This window comes from Hemiscyllium ocellatum, chromosome 4 (genome assembly GCF_020745735.1).
Source record: "Hemiscyllium ocellatum isolate sHemOce1 chromosome 4, sHemOce1.pat.X.cur, whole genome shotgun sequence".
NCBI lineage: Eukaryota > Metazoa > Chordata > Chondrichthyes > Orectolobiformes > Hemiscylliidae > Hemiscyllium > Hemiscyllium ocellatum.
The window spans coordinates 125033924-125056630 of NC_083404.1; the positions used below are offsets into that span (position 1 = coordinate 125033924).

The 22707-nt window shown below is 42.8% G+C and overlaps 1 protein-coding gene across 5 annotated transcripts in view; it reads left to right on the top strand.

Annotated features, from left to right (window-relative positions):
* Positions 1–22707, top strand: part of LOC132815087 (receptor-type tyrosine-protein phosphatase mu-like) — an 888844-nt gene that overhangs the window by 384330 nt on the left and 481807 nt on the right. For all 5 annotated transcript variants that reach the window (XM_060823829.1, XM_060823832.1, XM_060823830.1 and 2 more), the window contains exon 7: positions 6095–6388. In XM_060823829.1, coding sequence (XP_060679812.1) covers positions 6095–6388 — 294 coding nt within the window. The remainder of the gene's footprint in view (positions 1–6094; positions 6389–22707) is intronic.

Sequence of the window (22707 nt, forward strand, 5' to 3'; positions counted from 1 at the left end):
CCTCTGACAAATGCACCTAACACTACAGGCAATTTAGCATGGCCAGTTCACCTAACCTGCACATCTTTGGATTGTGGGAGGAAACCCGAGCACCCGGAGGAAATCCACGCAGACATGGGGAGAATGTGCAAACTCCACACAGACAGGTGGGAATCGAACCCAGGACCCTGTTGCTATGAGGCAGCAGTGCTGACCACTGAGCGACCGTGCTGTCCATCTAACTGAAACATACGGAAAACTGAATGGCCTGGAAAGAGTGGATATTGGAAAGATGTTTCCATTATTAGGAGAGACTAGGATCTGAGGGCACACTCTTAGAATAAAAGGAAGACCTTTTAGAATGGAGATAGGGAAAGCTTCTTCAGCCAGAGAGTGGGAAATCTATGTAATTCATTGCCACAGAAGGTTGTGGAGGCCAGGTCATTGAGTATATTTAAGTCAGAGTAAGGTAGGTTTTTGGTTGCCAAAGTGATCGAGGGTTAAGGGAAGAAAGGGGTTGAGAAATGTGTTAGCTATGATTGAATGACAGAGTAGACTCAATGGGCTGAATGGTCTAATTGCTGCTCCTATGTCTTGTGGTCTTATTGGTAAGCTCGTAAAACATAGGACCAGAAGTAGACCATTCAGCCCATTGAGTTTGCTCTGCCATTCAAAGAGATGAGATCATGCCTGATCTAATTGGGGCCTCAAATCTCTTTTCCTGCCTCCCCAATTTATACACACAAACTCTATGTATCTAGAATAAGACTTGCACACAATGCCTACTTTATACTATGGAATGAACTGCATGAGCAGTGTTTCCGTGATTCTGTTTTGTGGCATTGTGAATTTCTTGGCACAGCAGTGCCTTAATCAGTGCTGTAACATTAAGATATAATGTGCTTAATATTAACCTGAACAATTGGGAAATTAAGAATATTTTAGCAGTGTGGTCATACATAAACATTTTAGCTTGTTATATTCTTCAGATTTTTCTTTTAGGTCAATATTAGTTTGCCATTCCAGTGGTTTCCTGCTATTTTTAATAAAGTTCGATTTGATAACATCACCCAGAGAATAAATCTCCAACTTTCAATATTAATAGTGCAAAAATGTAATTATTTCAAAACCTCTCTTCTCAAAGCTATTAAAATCCTGAAGTCACTGAAGGAATAGGTAATAATTTATTTTCATTAACACCAACTTTTCTCACTCATGGCAAAAATCAGAAATGGCGTTAAGCTGCATTGTGAAAATGTGATCTGTGATATGTGGGGGATAAAAAGGTTGAATTTGGGTTGTGTATAAATTCGCATGTATTCAGCAGTTGGTCTCAGCCATCATGTGCCACCGTGTTCTGTTTAACTGCTCAATGGGCAGGGTACCCTGTTCCAAAATAAGTCACAATTTCATAACTCTCCAAGTAGCATTGCTATTCTCTCTCAACAGCGTTCAGTCTCCTCTGCCAGATAAATGACTGGAGCTCACCTTTCTTGCAAGTAGTTTACCGTACAAATCAAATCCTAGCCTCGAGGGGCGGTAGCTAATAAAACAAAGTCTACTTCAAATTGTTGTAGTGTTCAGAATTAATTGATATAACTGTTAACCTTGGCCACCTTTTGCACAGGATCTGATTTGCATCCTAATGGGTCATCCAACAGCAGTGGATTTCTTGGATGATTGGACTGAAGTAGGAATCCCTTGCATTCTATACACTACATAGTATATGATTGCTGAACGATCATGAGGATATTTATTTGACGTGCTATCTTTTTCTTGCCTTGTAACAATTTAGTGTGCACACTTTTAAAGGAAATAATTACCACAGCTTCCAATGGTGTTAAAATGATTCTAATTTCATGATAAGCATCTCACCAGCTGCTCAGATTACTGTTTTAATGCTACTTGGTGCATTTTAAAATTACATTTGCTCAAGTTTACAAAATGGATGGCATTTGTTTTCATACAATGCCAAGGAAAATCAAAACTGGATATGGGCTCTGTGCAGATTCTCAAAGGCACAGGATTCATAGAGGCTTAGCCATAAAATTTGATTTTTAAAAGCATCATCTCATACTTAATGGTTATTGAGTTTTAATGTAATGCTGCTGCTGCACGTAGTTAGTTTTCTGTTTTGATGTGTACTGCTTTTACTGAAAATACCTGGCAGGAGCTTTAATTAGTCACTACTGGAACATGGTTGGCGTGGACTGGCTGAACCGAAAGACCTGTTTCCATGCTTTATGCCTCTATGCCTATGACTCTGTTGTTCCCCATGCACAATAACACGAATAGACCACTCAAATGTGCTCTGCCATTCAGTAAGATCACAGCTGTCTGTTGACTACATTTCCACCTAACACCTCCCCCCTCAATAACCTCTGTTTTAAAAGTACTCAAAGACTCTGTTTCCACCTCTATTTGAGTTCTGAAGACTCACCACCCTCTGTGTGAGCAAATCTCTAATTTACACCCTTGTTTCAAAACAGTGACCTCTAGTTCAAGGTTCTCCCAAAGAGGAGACATCCTTTCCACAACCACCCAGTAATAACCTCCAGGATCTCAGGATCCATGGTATGAGGGTGACTTCACTTTCCTTGCAGCATGGACATGTTGGATACCATGTTGTCGTTTCTCATAATGAGAATATTTACTGTTGCTGACCCCATTTGCTGGAAGTTGGTAATTATAAATTCCATCTTTTGGCTCTAAATTTCACTCTTTCCCATTATATGGGGTTGGGATCTGCAGACTTGCTTTACTCTTTTGGAGTATATATGGCCATTGTCAGTTCAGTGATTGAATTTCCTTTGTAGGTTCCCTTGACAATTAGGGAAATTTTTCCCACAGTCACTGGGACCCTTGGCAGCAGGACCTGCCCTGTTAAGGATGGCACATGGGTTTTCCATCAAAAGACCAGTAGTTGAAAAACCCTGAGCAATCCCATCCAGAGAAATGGACAGGAGGTTGGGAGGACACCTCAATGTGGAGACTCCCTCCCAATCCATCAAAATAACTACTGGTGATGGAAATGGATGGAAAGCTTCTGATTGGAAGGGAAATCCCTCTGTTTGATGGCGTGAGGCCATGCTATGCTCCCTGCAACTTCCAGTTTGGGAGATGTGATCTCTGGCTCTGAAGGCTCATAACCTGCTGCAGGAACACTGCCTGCACTAGGCTTCCCCATTGGATAAATACCTTGTAATCTCTAAATGGGCTTTTAATTGGTTAAACTGGCAGTTTGCCACATTACAGTGGGCAGCACATCCATATTCCAATATGCCTGAAGTACATTCCTCACAGCAGGAAAGCACCAGGGAGTCACCTTGATCTGGTTTCCTTGTATTTTTCCAGTATCCTTACCCCCAAGTCCACTACTCAGGGCTGGAAGAATCTTGGTCTTAAATTCCCATTATTGATTCCATGGTCCTAATTATCATTCTCAAATGAACACAGTCCCCTTGATAGCTTAGGTTTAATGTCTCTTTTCAAATAATATATCATTTGTATGGTGTAAAATGTGTGATTTCTTTATTTTACTATCACCTATTTTGCATTTTTGGATTTTCAGCTGGTGACTTGTGGATTTTCCACGTCTATGAAGGGGTTTAATGATTCACTCATAAGCATTTCCGTAGCCATTGTGACTTTTTTTTTCTTAAAAAGCTACATGAGAAAGAGAGAGGGAGAGAGAGTTCATGGAGGCTAGTGGTGGTTTTTCAATAGGCTTTTTATGAATAACCAGAATAAATGTGGATATGATTAGGCTCCAGTTAGAAGATTCTAGAACTTTGTTTCTGGCTCAGAGTAAACATCCATAGCTTGAAGAGAGACCTTTTGGATTGTCAGTATTGCAAAGGTTTTTGGCTAAAGTCTGAGGTGTAAACTATTTGCTCTGAAAGAAGGGAGATAGTTCAGAACTGCTGTAAAATAGATTACCTCAATGTAACAGCATTTCCATTTTAAAGTTCTAGTCCAGAAGTGTTATAGAGTCATAGAGATGGACAACATGGAAACAGACCCTTTGATCCTACTCGTCCATGCTGACCAGGTATCCCAACCCAATCTAGTCCCACCTGCCATACCCTTCCCATTCATATACCCATCCAGATGCCTTTTAAATGTTGCAATTGTGCTAGCCTTCACCACTTCCTCCGGCACCTCATTCCATACATGTACCATCCTCTGAGTGAAAAAGTTGCCCCTTAGGTCTTTTTTATATCTTTTCCCCCTCACCCTAAACCGGTGCCCTGTAGTTCTGGACTCCCCAACCCCAGGGAAAATACATTGTCTATTTATCCTATCCATGCCCCTCATGATTTTATAAACCTCTATAAGATAACCCATCAGCCTCTGACACTCCAGGGAAAACAGCCCCAGCCTGTTCAACCTCTCCCTGTAGCTCAAATCCTCGAACCCTGGCAATATCCTTGTAAATCTTTTCTGAACCCTTTCAAGTTTCACAACATCTTTCTGGTAGGAAGGAGACCAGAATTGCACACAATATTCCAAAAGTGGCCTAACCAATGTCCTGTACAGCTGCAACATGACCTCCCAACTCCTGTACTCAATACTCTGACCAATAAAGGAAAGCATACCAAATGCCTTCTTCACTATTCTATCTACCTGCGACTCTACTTTCAAGGAGCTATGAACCTGCACTCCAAGGTCTCTTTGTTCAGCAACATTCCCTAGGACCTTACCATTAAGTGTATAAGTCCATAAGTGTTTGGTTAAAACTCTGAAGGAATTATTTGAAGCTGAGAAAATCTGAGCTCAGTTATATGAAGATTCAATGAAGAGGCTGCTAGATTCTCAAGACTGAGAGTTGAAGCCCAATATTGATAAGGCCCTATAGATGTGAGAGAAAAGGGAATTATCTCTAGTGAAAACTATAAGGAGTGCTAGAATTAGAATTCCGACAGTTTGGAAACAGCCCAACACCGACCTTCCAAAGAGTAACCCACCCAGACCTATTCCCCTACCCTATATTTACCCCTGACTAATGCACCTAACCTACATATCCCAGAACACTATGGGCAATTTAGCATGGCCAATTCACCCAACCTGCACATCTTTGAATCGTGAGAGGAAACCGGAGCACCCTAAGGAAACCCATGCACACACGGGGAGAATGTGCAAACTCCACACGGGCAGTCACCCGAGGCTGGGATTGAACCCAGGTTCCTGGCACTGTGAGGCAGCAGTACGGACCACTGAGCACACTGCTGTTGGGATTAATGGGATTGTATTTTACCCTTGTATTTGGGAAACTTTAAACAGTGAAACATCAAACATTGGAGCAGGAATAGGCCATTCAGCCCTTTGAACCTGTTCTGCCATTTGATACTATCATGTTTGATCATCCAACTCAGTATCATATTACCACTATCTCCTTATACTCTTTTTTCCCCTTAGCCCTGAGAGCTACATTGAACTCCATTAAATTAAAATGAATAAATAACGATGAGGCTTATCATGAAGTGATTTTCTTTCTCAGTTCTGAAGAAGAGTCACTGGACCTGAAATGTTAACTCTGCTTTATCTCCACAGATGTCGCCAGACCTGAGTTTTTCCAGCAATTTCTGTTTTTAGATTAGATTATTTACAGTGTGGAAACAGGCCCTTCAGCCTAACAAGTTCCACCAAAGAGCAACCCATCCAGATCCATTCCCCCTACATTACACAACGGGCAATTTAGCATGGCCAATTCACCTAACCTGCACATTTTGGACTGTTTCTCCCCTTGTTTCACTTTTCTTTCCAATAATTTGTCACTACATTTCCTGCAGACATTTTCTCAATTGGCCTGTTCAGAAATGATATGGTGCAGAGCAGGTGAGAACTTGAATCTGGGTCTGCTGACTCAGAAGTAGGGACAATGCCACTGTCTCACAAGACTCCTCAATCAGGCAGTGATTCCTTAGGGAAGGGGCGTGAAGCAAAAAAAAAGACATTCTTGACAACCACATTAAAACAAAGATAAGTCCAGTCTATTGCATTGGGCACAGCTCAAAGTGTGAGATGGGGTCTGCTACTTTTGAAGTCCATATCTGTGCACTCACTCATGAGACATGTGTAGAAGGACTTAAGCTGTTAAACTTTTGTTTCACAGATCCGCCGACTCCAATAGCTCCTCCTCAGCTCAATTCTGTCGGGGCGACATATTTATGGATCCAGCTGAATGCCAACTCCATTAGTGGCGATGGGCCCATTATCCAGCGGGACATCGATTACCGCAGCACGAGTGGGAGCTGGACAGACATACAGCCAGTGGACAGCCATCAATACAAAATTGGCCATTTGGACCCTGACACTGAGTATGAAATCCGAGTACTTCTCACCCGCCCTGGGGAAGGTGGAAGGGGAGCTCCTGGCCCTCCTCTCATAATGAGAACAAAGTGTGGAGGTAAGACCTGAGGTCAAAGGTGAAATCTGATGATGAACTTGACAATCAGATAAGGAAAACTGTCATCATGTCAATTTGTCTTTGGTTCTGGCATGAGGTCAGGATCAATCTTCTGCTTTCTAATCTAATACTGAGTAAATACTTCCATTAAGTTTTTGTCCTGGTTCAATATTTAGATGACTGAGTCGTACAGAGCTGGTGGAGTCGGAGGTTTGGTTAAATACAGAGTTGGCTGGATACAGGTGACAACACATAGTTGGCATTGCCACCCCTGGACTCGTGTGCCACCTGCAGAGTGTAAAGCAAACAGACAGCTTCTCCGCTTTGCAGCTGATCAGAATCACAAGTAACAGCCCTTTAGCTGGAAAAGGATATCAGTCTTCGGCCTTTTTCCAGGCAGACCTAGCAGTTGCCCAATTAATCAATAAGGTTTGGAAATTAAATGCTTTATTAGCTTCCTGGATCAGGATAAATGGTGAACATGCTGTGGAGCCTGGAACGTAGGGACAACAGCAAGCCATTTAAGAACCTTAGAAAAATGTACATGCTGAATGAATTAGCCTGTTGCAGCTGTGGCATTTGAAAAGCACTTATCTCACCTAAAGCCACTTTTCAGCACTTGATGTGTAGCCCTGTTGATTACAACACCTCAAGTACATAACCAACAGTGCAATTTTCCCATTTTAGTTTAAAATGTGGGGGTCAAGTGTGTCAGGGTGGTGACTAACATGCCAAATCATCCACCAATCTGCTCATTAAGAGCTGACAGGCAGAAGCTAGAGGAGCTTCACAGACCTCAGTATGGGGTATCCCAGGTCACTCTTAGCTGCCAACCAATCAGAGACCGGAAACCTGCAGGTCCTAATGTCCACCTTGTTGAGACCTGCTTACTGGGCATATGAAGTGAAGTAATTTTTTATCCTCTTCACATGGAATAACAGTAATGAGGAGAGAGAGGGTCTGGGGGGGATTGGGGTGTGGGAGACAAGATCAAGAACAGGTGGTTTTCAGAGGGCACTCCCTATTTGGAAACTAGCCAGATCTCTAGGAGGTCAGGTAATTGGGGTGGTGGGGACTTGGATAGCATGGGTGATATTGGACCAGCAGGGATGGGAGGGTGTGTCAGTTACAGAGGGTTGGGAGGGGGAGGGGGAGTGTGGGGAGGGGGTGGAGGTGTGGGTTCTGGACCAAAAGATGTAGATGAGTGTGTGTGAGGTAAGTACACGGTCAGTTGAAGAGCTACTCAGGATTCAGACTATGTTTTTAGTGGTCTAACTTTCTCCACGTAATTATTTTACTGGATTTTATCAGAACACTCTGAATTCTCCAACTTAAAAGGATACTTTCAGAAGGTTCCAAGTATGGATGAATTGTAGAATCTTCAATTTCACAGGCAATTTGGTTGGAGTTGGCTGCAATGGGGATTCCACAGGTCCCCGTGTGTAATTCCCATTTACACTGGAATAACAAGTATCTAGACGTTTGAAAACTGATTCAGACACTGAATGCTGGGATATATAATCTGCATATCTGGCTCTGAAATACATATGTGATGCTGCTAAATTCTATAATATGCAGAATGTCTTTCTGGCCTAATGACCGTCATCTTGTTCTCGCAAAATAGCATTCACATCGTCATGTAATAGTGCCTCCTTGCAGTATGTAATGACTTCTTTAACTAGTTATTCAGGCCTTCTCCAAGTAATTAGAGATAAACCTGCTGCTTTTCATATTTGGAAATGTGGTTGATTAGCTAATTTGTGAGTACATACAATCAATGACTAGAGCAGGATAGACACTGTCCCCCAATATAGCCTGGGTGGGCTCTATTTCTGCATCAAGCTTGCAGGATGAGTAGATGACGAGGGCCCTATTTATAAAATTGTTGACTAGCCTAGTTGCATTGTGTATTGAACTATGCAACTACCAAAGTGTATGCTGACCAGAGAATGCGTGTTTGTGGTAGACTGTAATTGAAAACCCTTTAATAGAATTTTCAGCTGACACACTGGGGAAAGTTGTTCATAATAGGTAGAGTACAGGCTGTATTCAATAAATCTGCACCAGCAAACCCAAACCAGAACATCGACTGTCAGATCATTCTGCTTCCACTATTGGCAGCACTTGCTGAATAGTTCTGAGAGTGCTAATAACCATTTTCAGATGATCAGACAAGCACATTACACAGTTAATTTATGCTAACTAAAAGCATCATGCATTTATATTGTTACAACACGGGGTAAACTCTCCTGCTTAATTTAAACTAGCAACACAGAAAAGATTTATCCAATACAGTTATCTGTGAAAATTCGAGAGGCCAAGAACTATTTAAAGTATAACAGAAAATAATTAACTGACAACCATTTACAACTCCTTCCTCTAACCAATCTTTTACCTTCTCCTTCTACAATGCTAGTCTGATAATACCCCCAATTAAGACTTACAAAACAGAACTTTTTATCTCAAAACCAGACAGCTTTCAGTTCTTCTCTGTATTCCTGTCTTCTTTTCTTCTGCTTCATAGGTTACTGATTGGTGAAGATGCCTTTAAGAGAGTTATTTTTCAGGCAGTCTCTACATGCTGGCTTGGTAGTTCTGATGCTTTTAACTTTCTTAAAGGTAAAGTACACCCACATCTTCATAACAATACACAGGGATAAAGTTAAAAATCACACACACCAGTTTATAGTCCAATGGGTTTAATTGGAAGCACACTAGCTTTCAGAGTGCCACCTGATGAAGGAGCGTCGCTCCGAAAGCTAGTGTGCTTCCAATTAAATCTGTTGGACTATAACCTGGTGTTGTGTGATTTTTTTACTTTGTCCACCCAGTCCAACACTGGCATCTCAAAATCAATAGACAGGGACTCATTCTCTGCAGACCAAAGGAATATGTTCAAGCCTTGTGCCTTTCCTGATGACCAAGAGGTTTCGGGACCTCATTATTACCTGTTGCTTACTCAGGCAATTCATAGTCAACTTCACAACTGTTTTCCCCTCTAGTATACGTTTTTCAAGTGAGGATTATTGCTGTGTTTGAAGTTTTGCATTCTTGCATGAGTGAGTGGGTGAGTGGAAAATGGAAATGTTTGGCAGCCTTTAACACTGCCTGGGTTCATATATGCAGTGCTGAATATCACATATGTCTCCATTTGGTGTGGAATATCACATATGACTCCATTTTTACAAGTGCAATGCTATGCAACAAGACTGACTTCATCTGTACAGCACAGTACAACACGAGGCCCTCCATCAAACAGCTAATTATCTAATTTGCAATGAACTCATTTGGATTCCTTTATTATTCATGCATTCTTATTCAGAGTGCCCTGAAGAACATATTTACTTATTAGTTGAATCTACAGTGTCCTATTACATTTAAGTGGAGCCATTTCACTGTTGACACTTAAAATATTTACTCAACACAGATGATAATGTGATGTGTCTATGGATACTTATATTCTTCAGCGGTGAAATCACATGAGCACGGACTCTTTGTGGACTGGAGCAGAGGCTGGTACCTCAGCTCCCAGAATTTTCTTTGACTTTTTCATGGGATATGGCAATAACTTGCAAATGTCAGCAATTACTGCCATCCCTAATTACCCTTAAACATTGTCAGTGTTTTCTAGTTCATCATCTAGTTCATCAGAAATGAGATCATGAGAATTTAGAGAAAGTGTATTCCTGTTAGGGTGAAAGGAAAGACTGGTAAGTATAGGGAATGCTGGATGAGTAAAGAAATTGAGGGTTTGGTTAAGAAAAAGAAGGAAGCATATGTAAGGTATAGACAGGATAGATTGATTGAATTTTTAGAAGAGTAGAATGGAAGTAGGAGTATACTTAATAGACAAATCAGGAGGGTAAAAAAGGGGACATGAAATAGCTTTGGCAAATAGAATTAAGGAGAATCCAAGAGTTTTTACAAATACATTAAGGATAAAAGGGTAACCAGGGAGAGAATTGGGCTCCTCAAAAATCAGCAAGCCAGCCTATGTGTGGAGCCGTTGGAGATGGGTGAGATAGTAAATGAGTATTTTGCATCAGTGTTTACTGTGGAGAAGGACATGGAAGATACAGACTGTAGGGAAATAGATGGTGACATCTTGCAAAATGCCCCTATTACAGAGGAGGAAGTGCTGAATGTCTTGAAACGGGTAAAGGTGGATAAATCCCCAGGACCTGATCAGATGTGCGCTAGAACACTATGGGAAGCTAGAGAAGTGATTGCTGGGCCACTTGCTAAGATATTTGTATCATCGATAGTCACAGGTGAGGTGCCGGAAGACTGGAGGTTGGCTAATGTGGTGCCACTGTTTAAGAAGCGTGGTAAGAACAAGCCAGGGAACTATAGACCGGTGAGCCTGACGTTGGTGGTGAGCAAGTTGGTGGAGGGAATCCTGAGGGACAGGATGTACATGTATTTGGAAAGGCAAGGACTGATTAGGGATAGTCAACATGGTTTTGTGTGTGGGAAATCTTGTCTCACAAACTTGATTGAGTTTTTTGAAGAGGTAACAAAGAGGATTGATGAGGGCAAAGCGGTAGATATGAACTATACGGACTTCAGTTGGGCGTTCGACAAGGTTCCCCATGGGAGACTGGTTAGCAAGGTTAAATCTCATGGAATACAGGGAGAACTAGCCATTTGGATACAGAACTTGGATACAAAGGTAGAAAACAGAGGGTGGTGGTGGAGAGTTGTTTTTCAGACCGGAGGCTTGTGACCAGTGGAATGCCATAAGGATCGGAGCTGGTCAACTACTCTTTATCATTTACATAAATGATTTGGATGCAAGCATAAGAGGTACATTTAGTATGTTTGCAGATGACACCAAAAATGGAGGTGCAGTGAACAGTGAAGAGAGTTACCTCAGATTACAACAGGACCTTGATCAGATGGGCCAAAGGGCTGAGAAGTGGCAGATGGATTTTAATTCAGATAAATGAGAGGTGCTGCATTTTGGGAAAGCAAATCTTAGCAGGACTTATACACTTAATGGTAAGGTCATAGGGAGTGTTGCTGAACAAAGAGACCTTGGAGTGCAGGTTCATAGCTCCTTGAAAGTGGAGTCACAGGTAGATGGGATAGTGAAGAAGGCGTTTGGTATGCTTTCCTTTATTGGTCAAAATATTGAGTACAGGAGTTGGGAGGTCATGTTGCACTGTATAGGACATTGGTTAGGCCACTGTTGGAATAGTGCATGCAATTCTAGTCTCCTTCCTATTGGAAAGAGGTTGTGAAACTTGAAATGTTCAGAAAAGATTTACAAGGATGTTGCCAGGGTTGGAGGATTTGAGGGAGAGGCTGAACAGGCTGGGACTGTTTTCCCTGGAGTGTCGGAGGCTGAGGGGTGACCTTATAGAGTTATACAAAATTATGAGGGGCATGGATAGAGTAAATAGGCAAAGTCTTTTCCCTGGGGTCGGGGAGTCCAGAACTACAGGGCATAGGTTTAGGGTGACAGGGGAAAGATATAAAAGGGGCCTATGGGGCAACATTTTCACACAGAGTATGTACATGTATGGAATGAGCTGCCAGAAGAAATGGTGGAGGCTGGTACAATTGCAACACTTAAGAGGCATTTGGATGGGTATATGAATAGGGAGGGTTTGGAGAGATATGGGCCGAGTGCTGGCAGGTGGGACTAGATTGGGTTGGGATATCTGGTCGGCATGGATGGGTTGGACCGAAGGGTCTGTTTTCATGCTGTACATCTCTATGACTCTATGATTCTATCTGAGTGATGTCAGAAGCCTTGTAGGGGAGGAGAGTTCACAGTACCCTCTATGCCAGGGAGAATTAAGAAGCTGGCATGTGGCTTTACCAGAGTACAAAGATTCCCAGAGCTGGAGAAAATGATTGACTGCACATAGTTGGCACTTTGGAGCACAGAGATCAACAGGGCAGAGGTACCCAAGGGGCAGCTCCTCTATTTGTATGCAATTTCTGTTGGCAATCTATTGTGCCAGTGCCTTGGCAACAGGCACTTCACCTTCATTCTGAGATGGTATCAGCATTCCTGCTGTCCTCAGACTACCAACGAGAACCAGATATTTCGGGACAACATCCTCTACTCTTGACCCTTGATGCCCTCTCTGCCTCCAATGTGGGGAGGACAGGCAAGTGATGACGGGCGGGTACATTAGCGTTCTTAAGCTCTTGTCCAACATTATGAGGAAGGTGTGGCTGGCCAGACTGTAGTTTTTGATAATCTGAAAGCAGAAAATCAGAGAGGGAAGTAAGTGGAAATAGGTGGAAATCATGAGGACCATGGTGATACCATCAGCAGATTGCACCTAATACTGAATGACAGGATAAGGTTGAGTTGGGCTGCATAAAAGTCCAGAAGACAGGATTATACCATTATCTTGGTGATCTCAGCAGTCTCTGTCACAACTGGCCCTGTTCTGCCCAACACAGTCTTCTCCGATGGGCCTAAGCAATGGAGCTGTGTTTACCCCTTGGCAGTTCTACTCTCTGCCTAGGGTTCTGGGGCTACTTTCCCCTGCAAGAGGGAGAGAAGAATACCAATGGATGTGTTGCACTATGTTTGCATTACATGGATGCTGTATGTAAATATTCAGAGGTACGGATAGACTGTGAGAGATAGATGTGCGGCTGTTTTCTTTATTGGGGGCTGTGTGAGTATAAAGAATGTAATGGCTGAGCGAGAGAAGGATGGTGCACTGAAGCAGGAAGAGGGTGGCACTGTAGCAGATTGACGAAGATGCATTGACTGACATTGATCACTGTGTTGAAGTCTTTCTGGCACTACTGTCAGGGGATTAGGACCAGACCCCAGATACTAATCACCCTGTCCAGCTGTCTCTACCCCATTCCCAGATGTTCCTTGAGAACCTCTGGCCCATGCAGAAAAATGGCCTCGCAGGGTTAAAGCTTCCACACTGCAACTGAGAATCTGGGCCTCCCCCCTCTCTCTCGCCTACTCGGTCTCTCTCTCTCTCTCTATTGCCTGTTGCTGCATTTACGTCATTTTTCCTAATAGCCAATTTTACCTCAGATTTCTGTCTCACCAAGGCTCCCTTTGTAACAGGGTTAGACTGCCTTGAAGAAGCCTAGTCTGGTTGGAGTATACGATAAGTAAGCATGTTGCTAGGCCCTCTTGCTGAGGTAAAAACAATGACCGCAGATGCTGGAAACCAGATTCTGGGTTAGTGGTGCTGGAAGTGCACAGCAGTCCAGGCAGCATCCAAGGAGTAGCGAAATCGATGTTTCGGGCAAAAGCCCACTACCCCAGTCAACAAAAGCTGGTCGAGCTTAGATTGAACATTAAAATCAAATGACAAGGCAGTATGAAACTTGTAAATCAGTAAGATCTGATGAGGGCCTAGTCATGAACTGGGATTGGCATGCTCAAAAATGGAAGCAGTTCAATTTTTAGCCTTTTGTATCCAAGGAAGAGATTGTGTTGCTAAACATTAGGTTTGTGCTTTCAGTGCTTTCAATGACCGGAAAGTGTTTTTTTATTAAATTCAGTGTGCCAGCAGACTGCATTGAAATGTTCATTGTTCAACAGCTCATAAGCTGAGAGAGAAAAATTCTTGGATTTAACATGAATACGGTGGAACAGCAAGAAATGTGGGAAAGAGGAGCTTGGTCACAGATAGGAACATGAGGATGTTTTTTTGAAGTACTTAAGCTATGTTACTGGCCTAATTTAAATTTTAAAAAGTTCAATAAGATGCTGACTCTGAAGCTTCTTTGCTCTCATTGTCTCCATTGGGACACAATGGGTTGGTCCCAATGTATGATGGGTTTCTGAGAATCCTTATGGCATTGTATAACTTTGTATGCATTATTTTCTTTCCCTCTGAAGATTTCCTCTGCTTAAAGGGATCATTTCTCAAAGATTGGTCGCTTTCTGGTATCTCAACCAAGCGACTGCCTTTGGTATGTATGCCTAAGTGCTGGTTGCTGATAGATTATTTGTACGAGTACACAAATACGAGAATTAGGAACAGAAGTTGGCCACTCAACCCCTTGAACCTGCTCCACCATTCAGTAAGATCCCGGTTGATCTAGTTACCAGACGAAATAAGAACAGGAGCAGTCTGTTCAGCCCCTCGGGCCTGCTCTGTCATTCAACAGATCATGGCTCATCCAACAATCTGCATATCCACTTGCCTGCCTTTTCTGCAAAGCTTTTGATTTCTCCCAATTCCTGCCTATCCCCCAATGACCCTTCAGGCCCTTGTTTATGAAGAATCTATCAGAATGTACCTTAAAAATATTCAGATTCAGCTTCCACCGCCTTCTCAGGCAGAGTTCCAGAGACTCACCCCAAAGGGGACAACACGGTCATTAGCACCGCTGCCTCACAGCACCAGGGGTCCTGGTTCAATTCTAGCCTGCGGCAACTGTTAGTGTGGAGTTTGCAAATTCTCCCTGTGTCTGCTCCAGTTTCCTTCCGCAGTCTAAAGATGTGCAGGTTATGTGCACTGGGCAATGGAAATGCAGGGTTAAAGGGTTAGGGTAGGAGATGGGTCTGGGCACAATGCTCTTTGTAGGGTTGTGTGGGCTCAATGGGTCAAATGGTCCACTTCCACACCGTTGGGATTCTATGGCTGTCAGCCCTTAGGGAGTATTTTCCACTCATCTTTGACTTAAATAGGAAGTCCTTTGATTTTAAACAACAATCCCTAGTTCAAGAATCTCACACAGAGGAAACATCCCTTCCCCATCTCAGGGTCACGAATGTTTTGGTGCAGGAAGAGGCCTAGTTGCCTACAGGAACTCATTAAATGACCATTCTTACCTGTTGCCAATTTCCTGTTATTTTTTCCCTAAACCCATGCATGTTATTTTATCCAAATAATCACCCAATTCCCTCTGCAATTGAACCGACCTCCACCACACTTCGAAGGATTGCATTTCTTAACATAATTACTAATTTAAAAAGTTTTAGGTAAAGTTTTTTTTCTCTCATCAGTCTTCTACCCTGCCAAGACCCTTCAGGATCTTATTTGTTTCAATCAAATCACCTCTATTTCAAACTCCAGCTGATACAATACGAGCCTGTCCACATTTTCCTCTTTAGTAACCATACCTTCTGTTCCTTTCTCCAACTCGTGTCCATGAAGTATAAAAGGTTGAAGCCACAGCATCTCGGCCTGCAAGCTTTGCACTTGGTATACTCTGTCTCCTATTAGCTAGCCAATCATTCATAGAGACTACAATAGTGACGCTTATTAAGAGGATCTTTTGCCACAATCTGCCGACAGCACTCACTGGATCACCACACAGATTGGGAACTCTAGCTGATTCTAGCATTCCATTGATTAATATGTAAATCCCAGGATTTCTTTCAAGTCACTTCCCCAGAAAACTTCAGGTTTTATCGGAATGAAGGTGATACCTCGGGTCAGACGATGCATTTTAAATGTGATGCCATGTTTCAAGCCTGTTTGTATCTCATCCTGGAGCCAGACTGGCTTTCTCTCCAAAGTAGGAATTTATGAAATGCCACATTCACTGACTGTCTATGGATTGTGTGTGGCTGAGTGTGTGTGTATGTGTTAGAGAGGGAATATGTATGAGTTTGAGCAAATATATGTGTGTGAGAGCATACGTGTGAGTGTGTGCGAGACTGTGTGCTTGAGAGTGTGCATGAGTGTGAGGGATTATATGCCTGTGAGAGAGTGAGTGTGAGTGTGTGTGTGTTTGAGAGGGAATGTGTGTGAGTTTGAGGAAGTATATGTATGTGAGAGCACACATGTGAGTGGGTGTGGGACTATATGTGCTTGAGAGAGAGTATGCACAAGTGTGAGGGAGTATATGCCTGTAAGAGTGTGTGTGTGTGTGTGTGTGTGTATGTTTGTGTGAGGGTGTATGTGTACATGTGCTTGTGTGTGTGAGCGTGTATAGCGTAGTGGGGTCACCTGTAGTATGACATGAACCCAAGACCCCAGTTGAAGCCATCCTCATTGGTCCCGAATTTGGCTATCAGCTTCTGTTCTGGGTTGTTGCGTATCACAAAGTCTGTCTTGGAGGTGTTTACCTGAAGGTCCAAAGCAGAATGTCCTGTCAGACTTGTTGGGTTTATTTTTGACTGAGTGCAACCATTATTATTTAGATTTTGAGCAACCTCCTATTTGACATTCTTGAAACAATCTGTTGAGAGAGATATTAATCCCCATCTCTGAAGCAAGTGGGACTTGAGCTCAGGCCTCTTGCACTTTCGTTTAGTTAATTGTGAATCATACAGTTAACCTCCATGTATTAGTTTTTGATGTGAAGGAAATCTGAGCAAAGCCAAATTCTGAACACTCTCTAGTAGGAAGAAGATTGCTTGCCATTACAGATTTTATTTTTGTTTATACACACGAGCTGTGTGAAGCAGATATTGGTCACCAAGGAGCACGTGACATGTTAATAACTGGCTTCAGGGGCTGTATGAGGCTGATAAGATAATGGCAAAGTAATTAAGTTGGGTAGGAGTAAAATGCTGCCGTCCTCAATAGAGGAATCTGTAGCAGCAGTCATTTATGAAGAGAATCATTGCACCTGTTTAATTACTGTGATAATTGTACACTTTAAGCAGTTCGCCCAAGGGTATTGCAAACCAGATTTAAACTGCAAGCACAGCCTAGCAGACAGTTAATAATCTTAATGGTTTCAATCGTGTTCAGATAATGTGGCAAGTGCAGCCAGTCAGAGACCTGCATGCTGCAAGTGAACAGGTTGAACCTGTGTACTTCTTTCCTTCCCCCCCTCCCCTCCCACCCCCCACCCACCCATGGAATATGCTGCAATAATTGTTATGCAAAGAAATTATGCCAAATTGGTTTCAAATTACAGAAGACGTGTAATAACAGGTTGTGACACTAATGTGTTAATGTGTTTTATTCTCTCTGCTTCTCTTTGATATCAAGTTCAATGACATGTGTTTCCTTATGACAAGGCAAGTTGGCAGCACGGTAATTAACCATTTAAAGTTTTTAAAAAGTTGTAATTTTTGAAGACGGGTTGTTATGTAATGTAGTGATGCCAGACAACAATAATAATATATCCCAGGAAAACTGCGCAGGTGTTGTAAAGCTAGGACATAATTTTCAGCAGGGTACAATGTAGGTGACAATTTTAAAGGGCTCTTAGATTTCTTAACATAAGATCCAATCCAGTTAGCTTTTTTGCTTGAAAATGTTGAGGCCAACAAATCAATGGAACCTTGGACGTTTGAAGGCAACAGGTGAAGTGAATACAGTGATTAAGAAAGCATATGGGCTTATTGCCTTTTACTAGTCAATTAGCATTGAAATCCAAGAGCAAGGAGATAATGGTGGAGCTGTATAAGAATTAGTTAGGCTACAGCTAGGGTATTGTGTGCATTCCTGGTCGCCATATCATAGGAAGGATGTGATTGCACAAGAGAGGGTGGAGTAGAAGGTCATCAGGACATTGTCTGAGTCAGAGCAATTCAGCAATGAAGAGAGACTTGATAGGCTGAGGGGGTTTTCTTGGAGCAGAGATGTTTGGGGGTGGGTGCATCTGACTGAGATGGACAAAGCCCTGAGGGGTATATACAGGGTGGATAGGGTGAAACCTTTCCCCTTAGCAATGAGGTCAGTAACCAGGGGCTGAGTTTTAAGGTAAGAAGCAGGAGAGTTAGAGGGAATTTGAGGAAAGGTTTTTATTCTTGGTGAGGGTTGTGGGCATCTGGAACTCACCTCTTAAAATCAAAAGGTACAAGAGGCAGAAGCCATCACAACGTTTAAGGACTATTTAGATGAGCACTTGAAACATTACAGTATGTAAGGCCAAGTGCTGGAAAATGGGATTGGAGTGAATGGGTGTTTGACAACCTACAAGTTTGTGAAGGGGCAAAAGGCCTCTTTCTATGTTGTAAACATTCTCCGGCTAGGACTCTGCTTGCAAATGTCAGAGGCACAGTGCAGTAGGAGACTGACTCTCTCCAGTCACTGAGAATTGATCATCCCAACTGCCACAATGAAGGGGAGGAAGCTGTCATTCCTGATGAACATTGAAACAATGTGCACTGACATCTCATCACTCCTGGCATGTCACGTTTTACTTTCTTAGTGGCGTCAGCTGCTGAACTAAGCAGAATGAGAGTGGCATATGGTGGCACTGAATGTGTTTGATTACAATGCGAAATGATGGTCAACAGTATGGTGAAACATTTAATGCGGAATGTGTTATTCAGCAAAGGAGCATGATATAATCATAATGATAAACTGATGTGATAGCCAGAGAAAACCTTGCATTTTTAACTGCCACAAGATAAACACTGCCTGGTCACCATCTGCTAAAATGTTACATTTGGAGCAATTTTGAACAATTAAGCTTCATTGCACTTGTTAAAATACATTGTAGTTCTCTTTTTAAAGTCCAGCTGCTGGTGCCTAATCATTTGAATGCACTGCATAAAATAAGTGAAATGGTAATCAAGGGAAAATAATATCAAAATAGTCTTCCTTTGTATGAATAGGCATAAAGAGGCAAGTTTATACACATTTGTAGAAATATGATTGGAGCCCCATGTTGGGTTTTTGAACCAAAGTGGAAATTAGCTGATGTTGAGGCCAGCTTTGCACTTTTGCTATTACTTTTGAACATTGAATTGATAAGTGGCTGGAGTTCCTTATCCAGGAACTAACTTTCCCTCAGTTTCATCGGTTTCGACCTCAGTTAACAGGCTCTTACGTGGGAATTTATAAAATGCCTTTTGGACGTCCATATAAACAGGGAGGTGGTCACACCTCAGGTAAAAGAAGAAGGTAGATGGGATTACCATTAGGGGAGGAAAGGAAACAGGCAGGCAGTACAGGGATTCCCTGTGGCCATTCCTCTCAATACCAAATATACCATTTTGGATACTGTTGGGGGGGCGGGGGAAGGACTTAACAGGGGTAAGCTATGGGGTACAGGTCTCTGGCACAGAGTCTGTCCCTGTTGCTCAGAAGGGAAGGGGGGAAGAGGAGCAGAGCATTACTCATCGAGGACTCCATAGATAGGGGGACAGAGAAGAGGTACTGTGGGAATGAGAGAGACTCACGGTTGGTGTGTTGCCTCCCAGGAGCCAGGGTACATGATGTCTCTGATCACGTTTTTGGGATCGTTAAGGGGGAGGGGGAGCAGCTCCAAGTCGTGGTCCACAAAGGCACCAACGACATAGGTAGGAAGAGAGATGGGGGATTTAAGGCAGAAATTTAGGGAGCTAGGGTGGAGGCTTAGAGCTAGAACAAACAGACTTGTTATCTCTGGTTTGTTGCCTGTGCCATGTGCTAGTGAGACGAGGAATAGGGAGAGAGAGGAGTTGAACACGTGGCTACAGGGATGGTGCAGGGGGGAGGGTTTTGGATTCCTGGATAATTGGGGCTCTTTCTGGGGTGGGTGCGACCTCTACAAACAGGATGGTCTTCACCTGAACACAGAGGGGTACCCAATATCCTGGGGAGGAAATTTGCTAATACTCGTTGGGTGCATTTAAACTAATTCAGCAGGTGGATGGGAATCAAAATTGTAGTTCAAGTAGACAGGAGGTTGAGAGTAGTGAGGTCAGGACTAAGGTTTCAAGGTCGCAAGAAGGCACTGACAAGCAAGAAGCTGGGTTGAAGTGTGTCTATTTCAACACCAGGAGCATCTGGAGTAAGGTGGGTGAACTTGCAGCATGAGCTGGTACCTGGGAATTTGATGTTGTGGCCATTTCAGAAACATGTGTAGAGCTTGGACAGAAATGGCTGTTGCAGGCTCTGGATTTAGATGTTTTAATAAGAACAGGGAAAATGGTAAAAGAGGTGGGGGTGTGGCATTGTCAAGAACAGTATTACGGTGGCAGAATGGATGTTTGAGGACTTGTCTACTGAGGTAGTATGGGCTGAGATTAGAAACAGGAAAGGAGAGGTTACCCTGTTGGGAGATTTCTATAGACCTCCGAATAATTCCAGAGATGTAGAGGATAGAATAGCAAAGATGATCCTCAATAAGAGCGAGAGTGACAGGGTAGTTGTTGTGTGGACTTTAACTTTCCAAATATTGACTGGGAATACTATAAGGAGAAAGTGAGGACTGCAGATGCTGGAGATCAGAGCTGAAAAATGTGTTGCTGGAAAAGCACAGCAGGTCAGGCAGCATCCAAGGAGCAGGAGAATTGATGTTTCGGGCATAAGCCCTTCTTCAGGAATGAGGAGGATGTGCCAAGCAGGCTAAGGTAAAAGGTAGAGAGGAGGGACTTGGGGGAGGGGCATTGGGAATGCAATAGGTGGAAGGAGATTAAGGTGAGGGTGATAGGCCGGAGAGGGGGTGGGGGCGGAGAGGTCGGGAAGAAGATTGCAGGTCAAATGCTATAATTCAAGTACTTTAGATGGGTCAGTTTTTGTCCAATGTGTACAGGACGATTTTCTGACACAGTATGTAGACAGGCCAACAAGGGGAGAGGCCACATTAGATTTGGTACTGGGTAATGAACCCGGCCAGGTGTTAGATTTGGAGATAGTTGAGCACTTTGGTGATAGTGAACACAATTTGGTTCAGTGATGGAAATGAATAGGTATGTACCACAGGTCACGAGTTGTAGCTGGGGGAAAGGCAATTATGATGTGATTAGGCAAGATTTAGGATGCATAGGATGGGGAAGAAAACTGCAGGGGATGGGCACAGTTGAAATGTGGAGCTTATTCAAGGGCCAGCCACTTCGCGTCCTTGATAAGTACGCACCTGTCAGACAGGGAGAAAGGGGTCGAGCATGGGAACCATAGTTTACTAAAGAAGTTGAATCTCTTGTCAAGAGGAAGAAGAAGGCTTATGTTAGGATGAGACATGAAGGCTCACTTAGGGCGCTTGAGAGTTACAAGTTAGTGATGAAAGACCTAAAGAGAGAGCTAAGAAGAGCCAGGAGGGGACATGAGAAGTCATTGGTGGATAAGATCAAGGAAAACCCTAAGGCTTTCTATAGGTATATCATGAATAAAAGAATGACTAGAGTAAGATTAGGTAAGAACAATGACTACAGATGCTGGAACCCAGATTCTGGATTTGTAGTGCTGGAAAAACACAGTAGTTCAGGCAGCATCCGAGGAGCAGTAAAATCAATCTTTCGGGCAAAAGCCCCTGATGAAGGGCTCCAGAAGCTAGAGTAAGATTAGGGCCAATCAAAGGTAATAGTGGAAAGTTATGCACGGAGTCAGAGGAGATAGGGGAAGTGCTAAATGAATATTTTTCATCAGTATTCACACTAGAAAAAGGCAAAGTAGCCAAGGAGAATACTAAGATACAGGCTATTAGACTAGATGGAATTGAGGTTCAGAAAGTGGAGGTATTAGCAATTCTGGAAAGTGTAAAAATAGATAGGGACCCTGGACCAGATAGGATTTATCCTAAGGTTCTCTGGGAAGCCAGGGAGGGGATTGCCAAGCCTTTGGCTTTGATCTTTATGTCATCATTGTCTACAGGAATAGTGCCAGAAGACTGGAGGGTAGTAAATGTTGTTCCCTTGTGGAGTAGAGAAAACCCCAGAAATTATGGACCTGTGAGCCTTACTTTAGTTGTGGGTAAAGTGTTGGAAAGGGTTATAAGAGATAGAATTTATAATCATCTCGAAAGGAATAAGTTGATTAGGGATAGTCAACATGGTCTTGTGAAGGGTAGGTCATGCCTCACAAAACTTATTGAGTTCTTTGAGAAGGTGACCAAATAGGTGGATGAGGGTAAAGCGGTTGATGTGGTGTATATGGATTTCAGTAAGGGTATTTAGAGTCATTAGTTAAATCCTCCAACCCTGGCAACATCCTTGTAAATCTTTTCTGAACACTTCCAAATTTCACAACATCCTTCCAATAGGAAGGAGACCAAAACTACATGCAATATTCCAAAAGTGACCTTAACAGCGAGCTGTACAGCTGCAACATGACCTCCCAACTCCTGTACACAATACTCTGACCAGTAAAGGAAAGCATACCAAATACCTTCTTCACTATCCTATCTACCTGCAACTCTACTTTCACAGAGCTATGAACCTGCACTCCAAGGTCTCTTTGTTTAGCAATACTCCCGAAGACCTTACCAATAAGTGTGTAAGTCCTGCTAAGATTTGCTTTCCCAAAATGCAGCACCTCACGTTTATCTAAATTAAACTCCATCTGCCACTTCTCAGCCCACTGGCCCATCTGATCAAGATCCTGTTGTAATCTGAAGTAGCCTTCTTCGCTGTCCACTACACCTCCAATTTTGGTGTCATCTGCAAACTTACTAACTGTACCTCCCATGTTCCCATCCAAATCATTTATATAAATAATGAAAAGTAGTGGACTCAGCATTGATACTTGTCATACCCCACG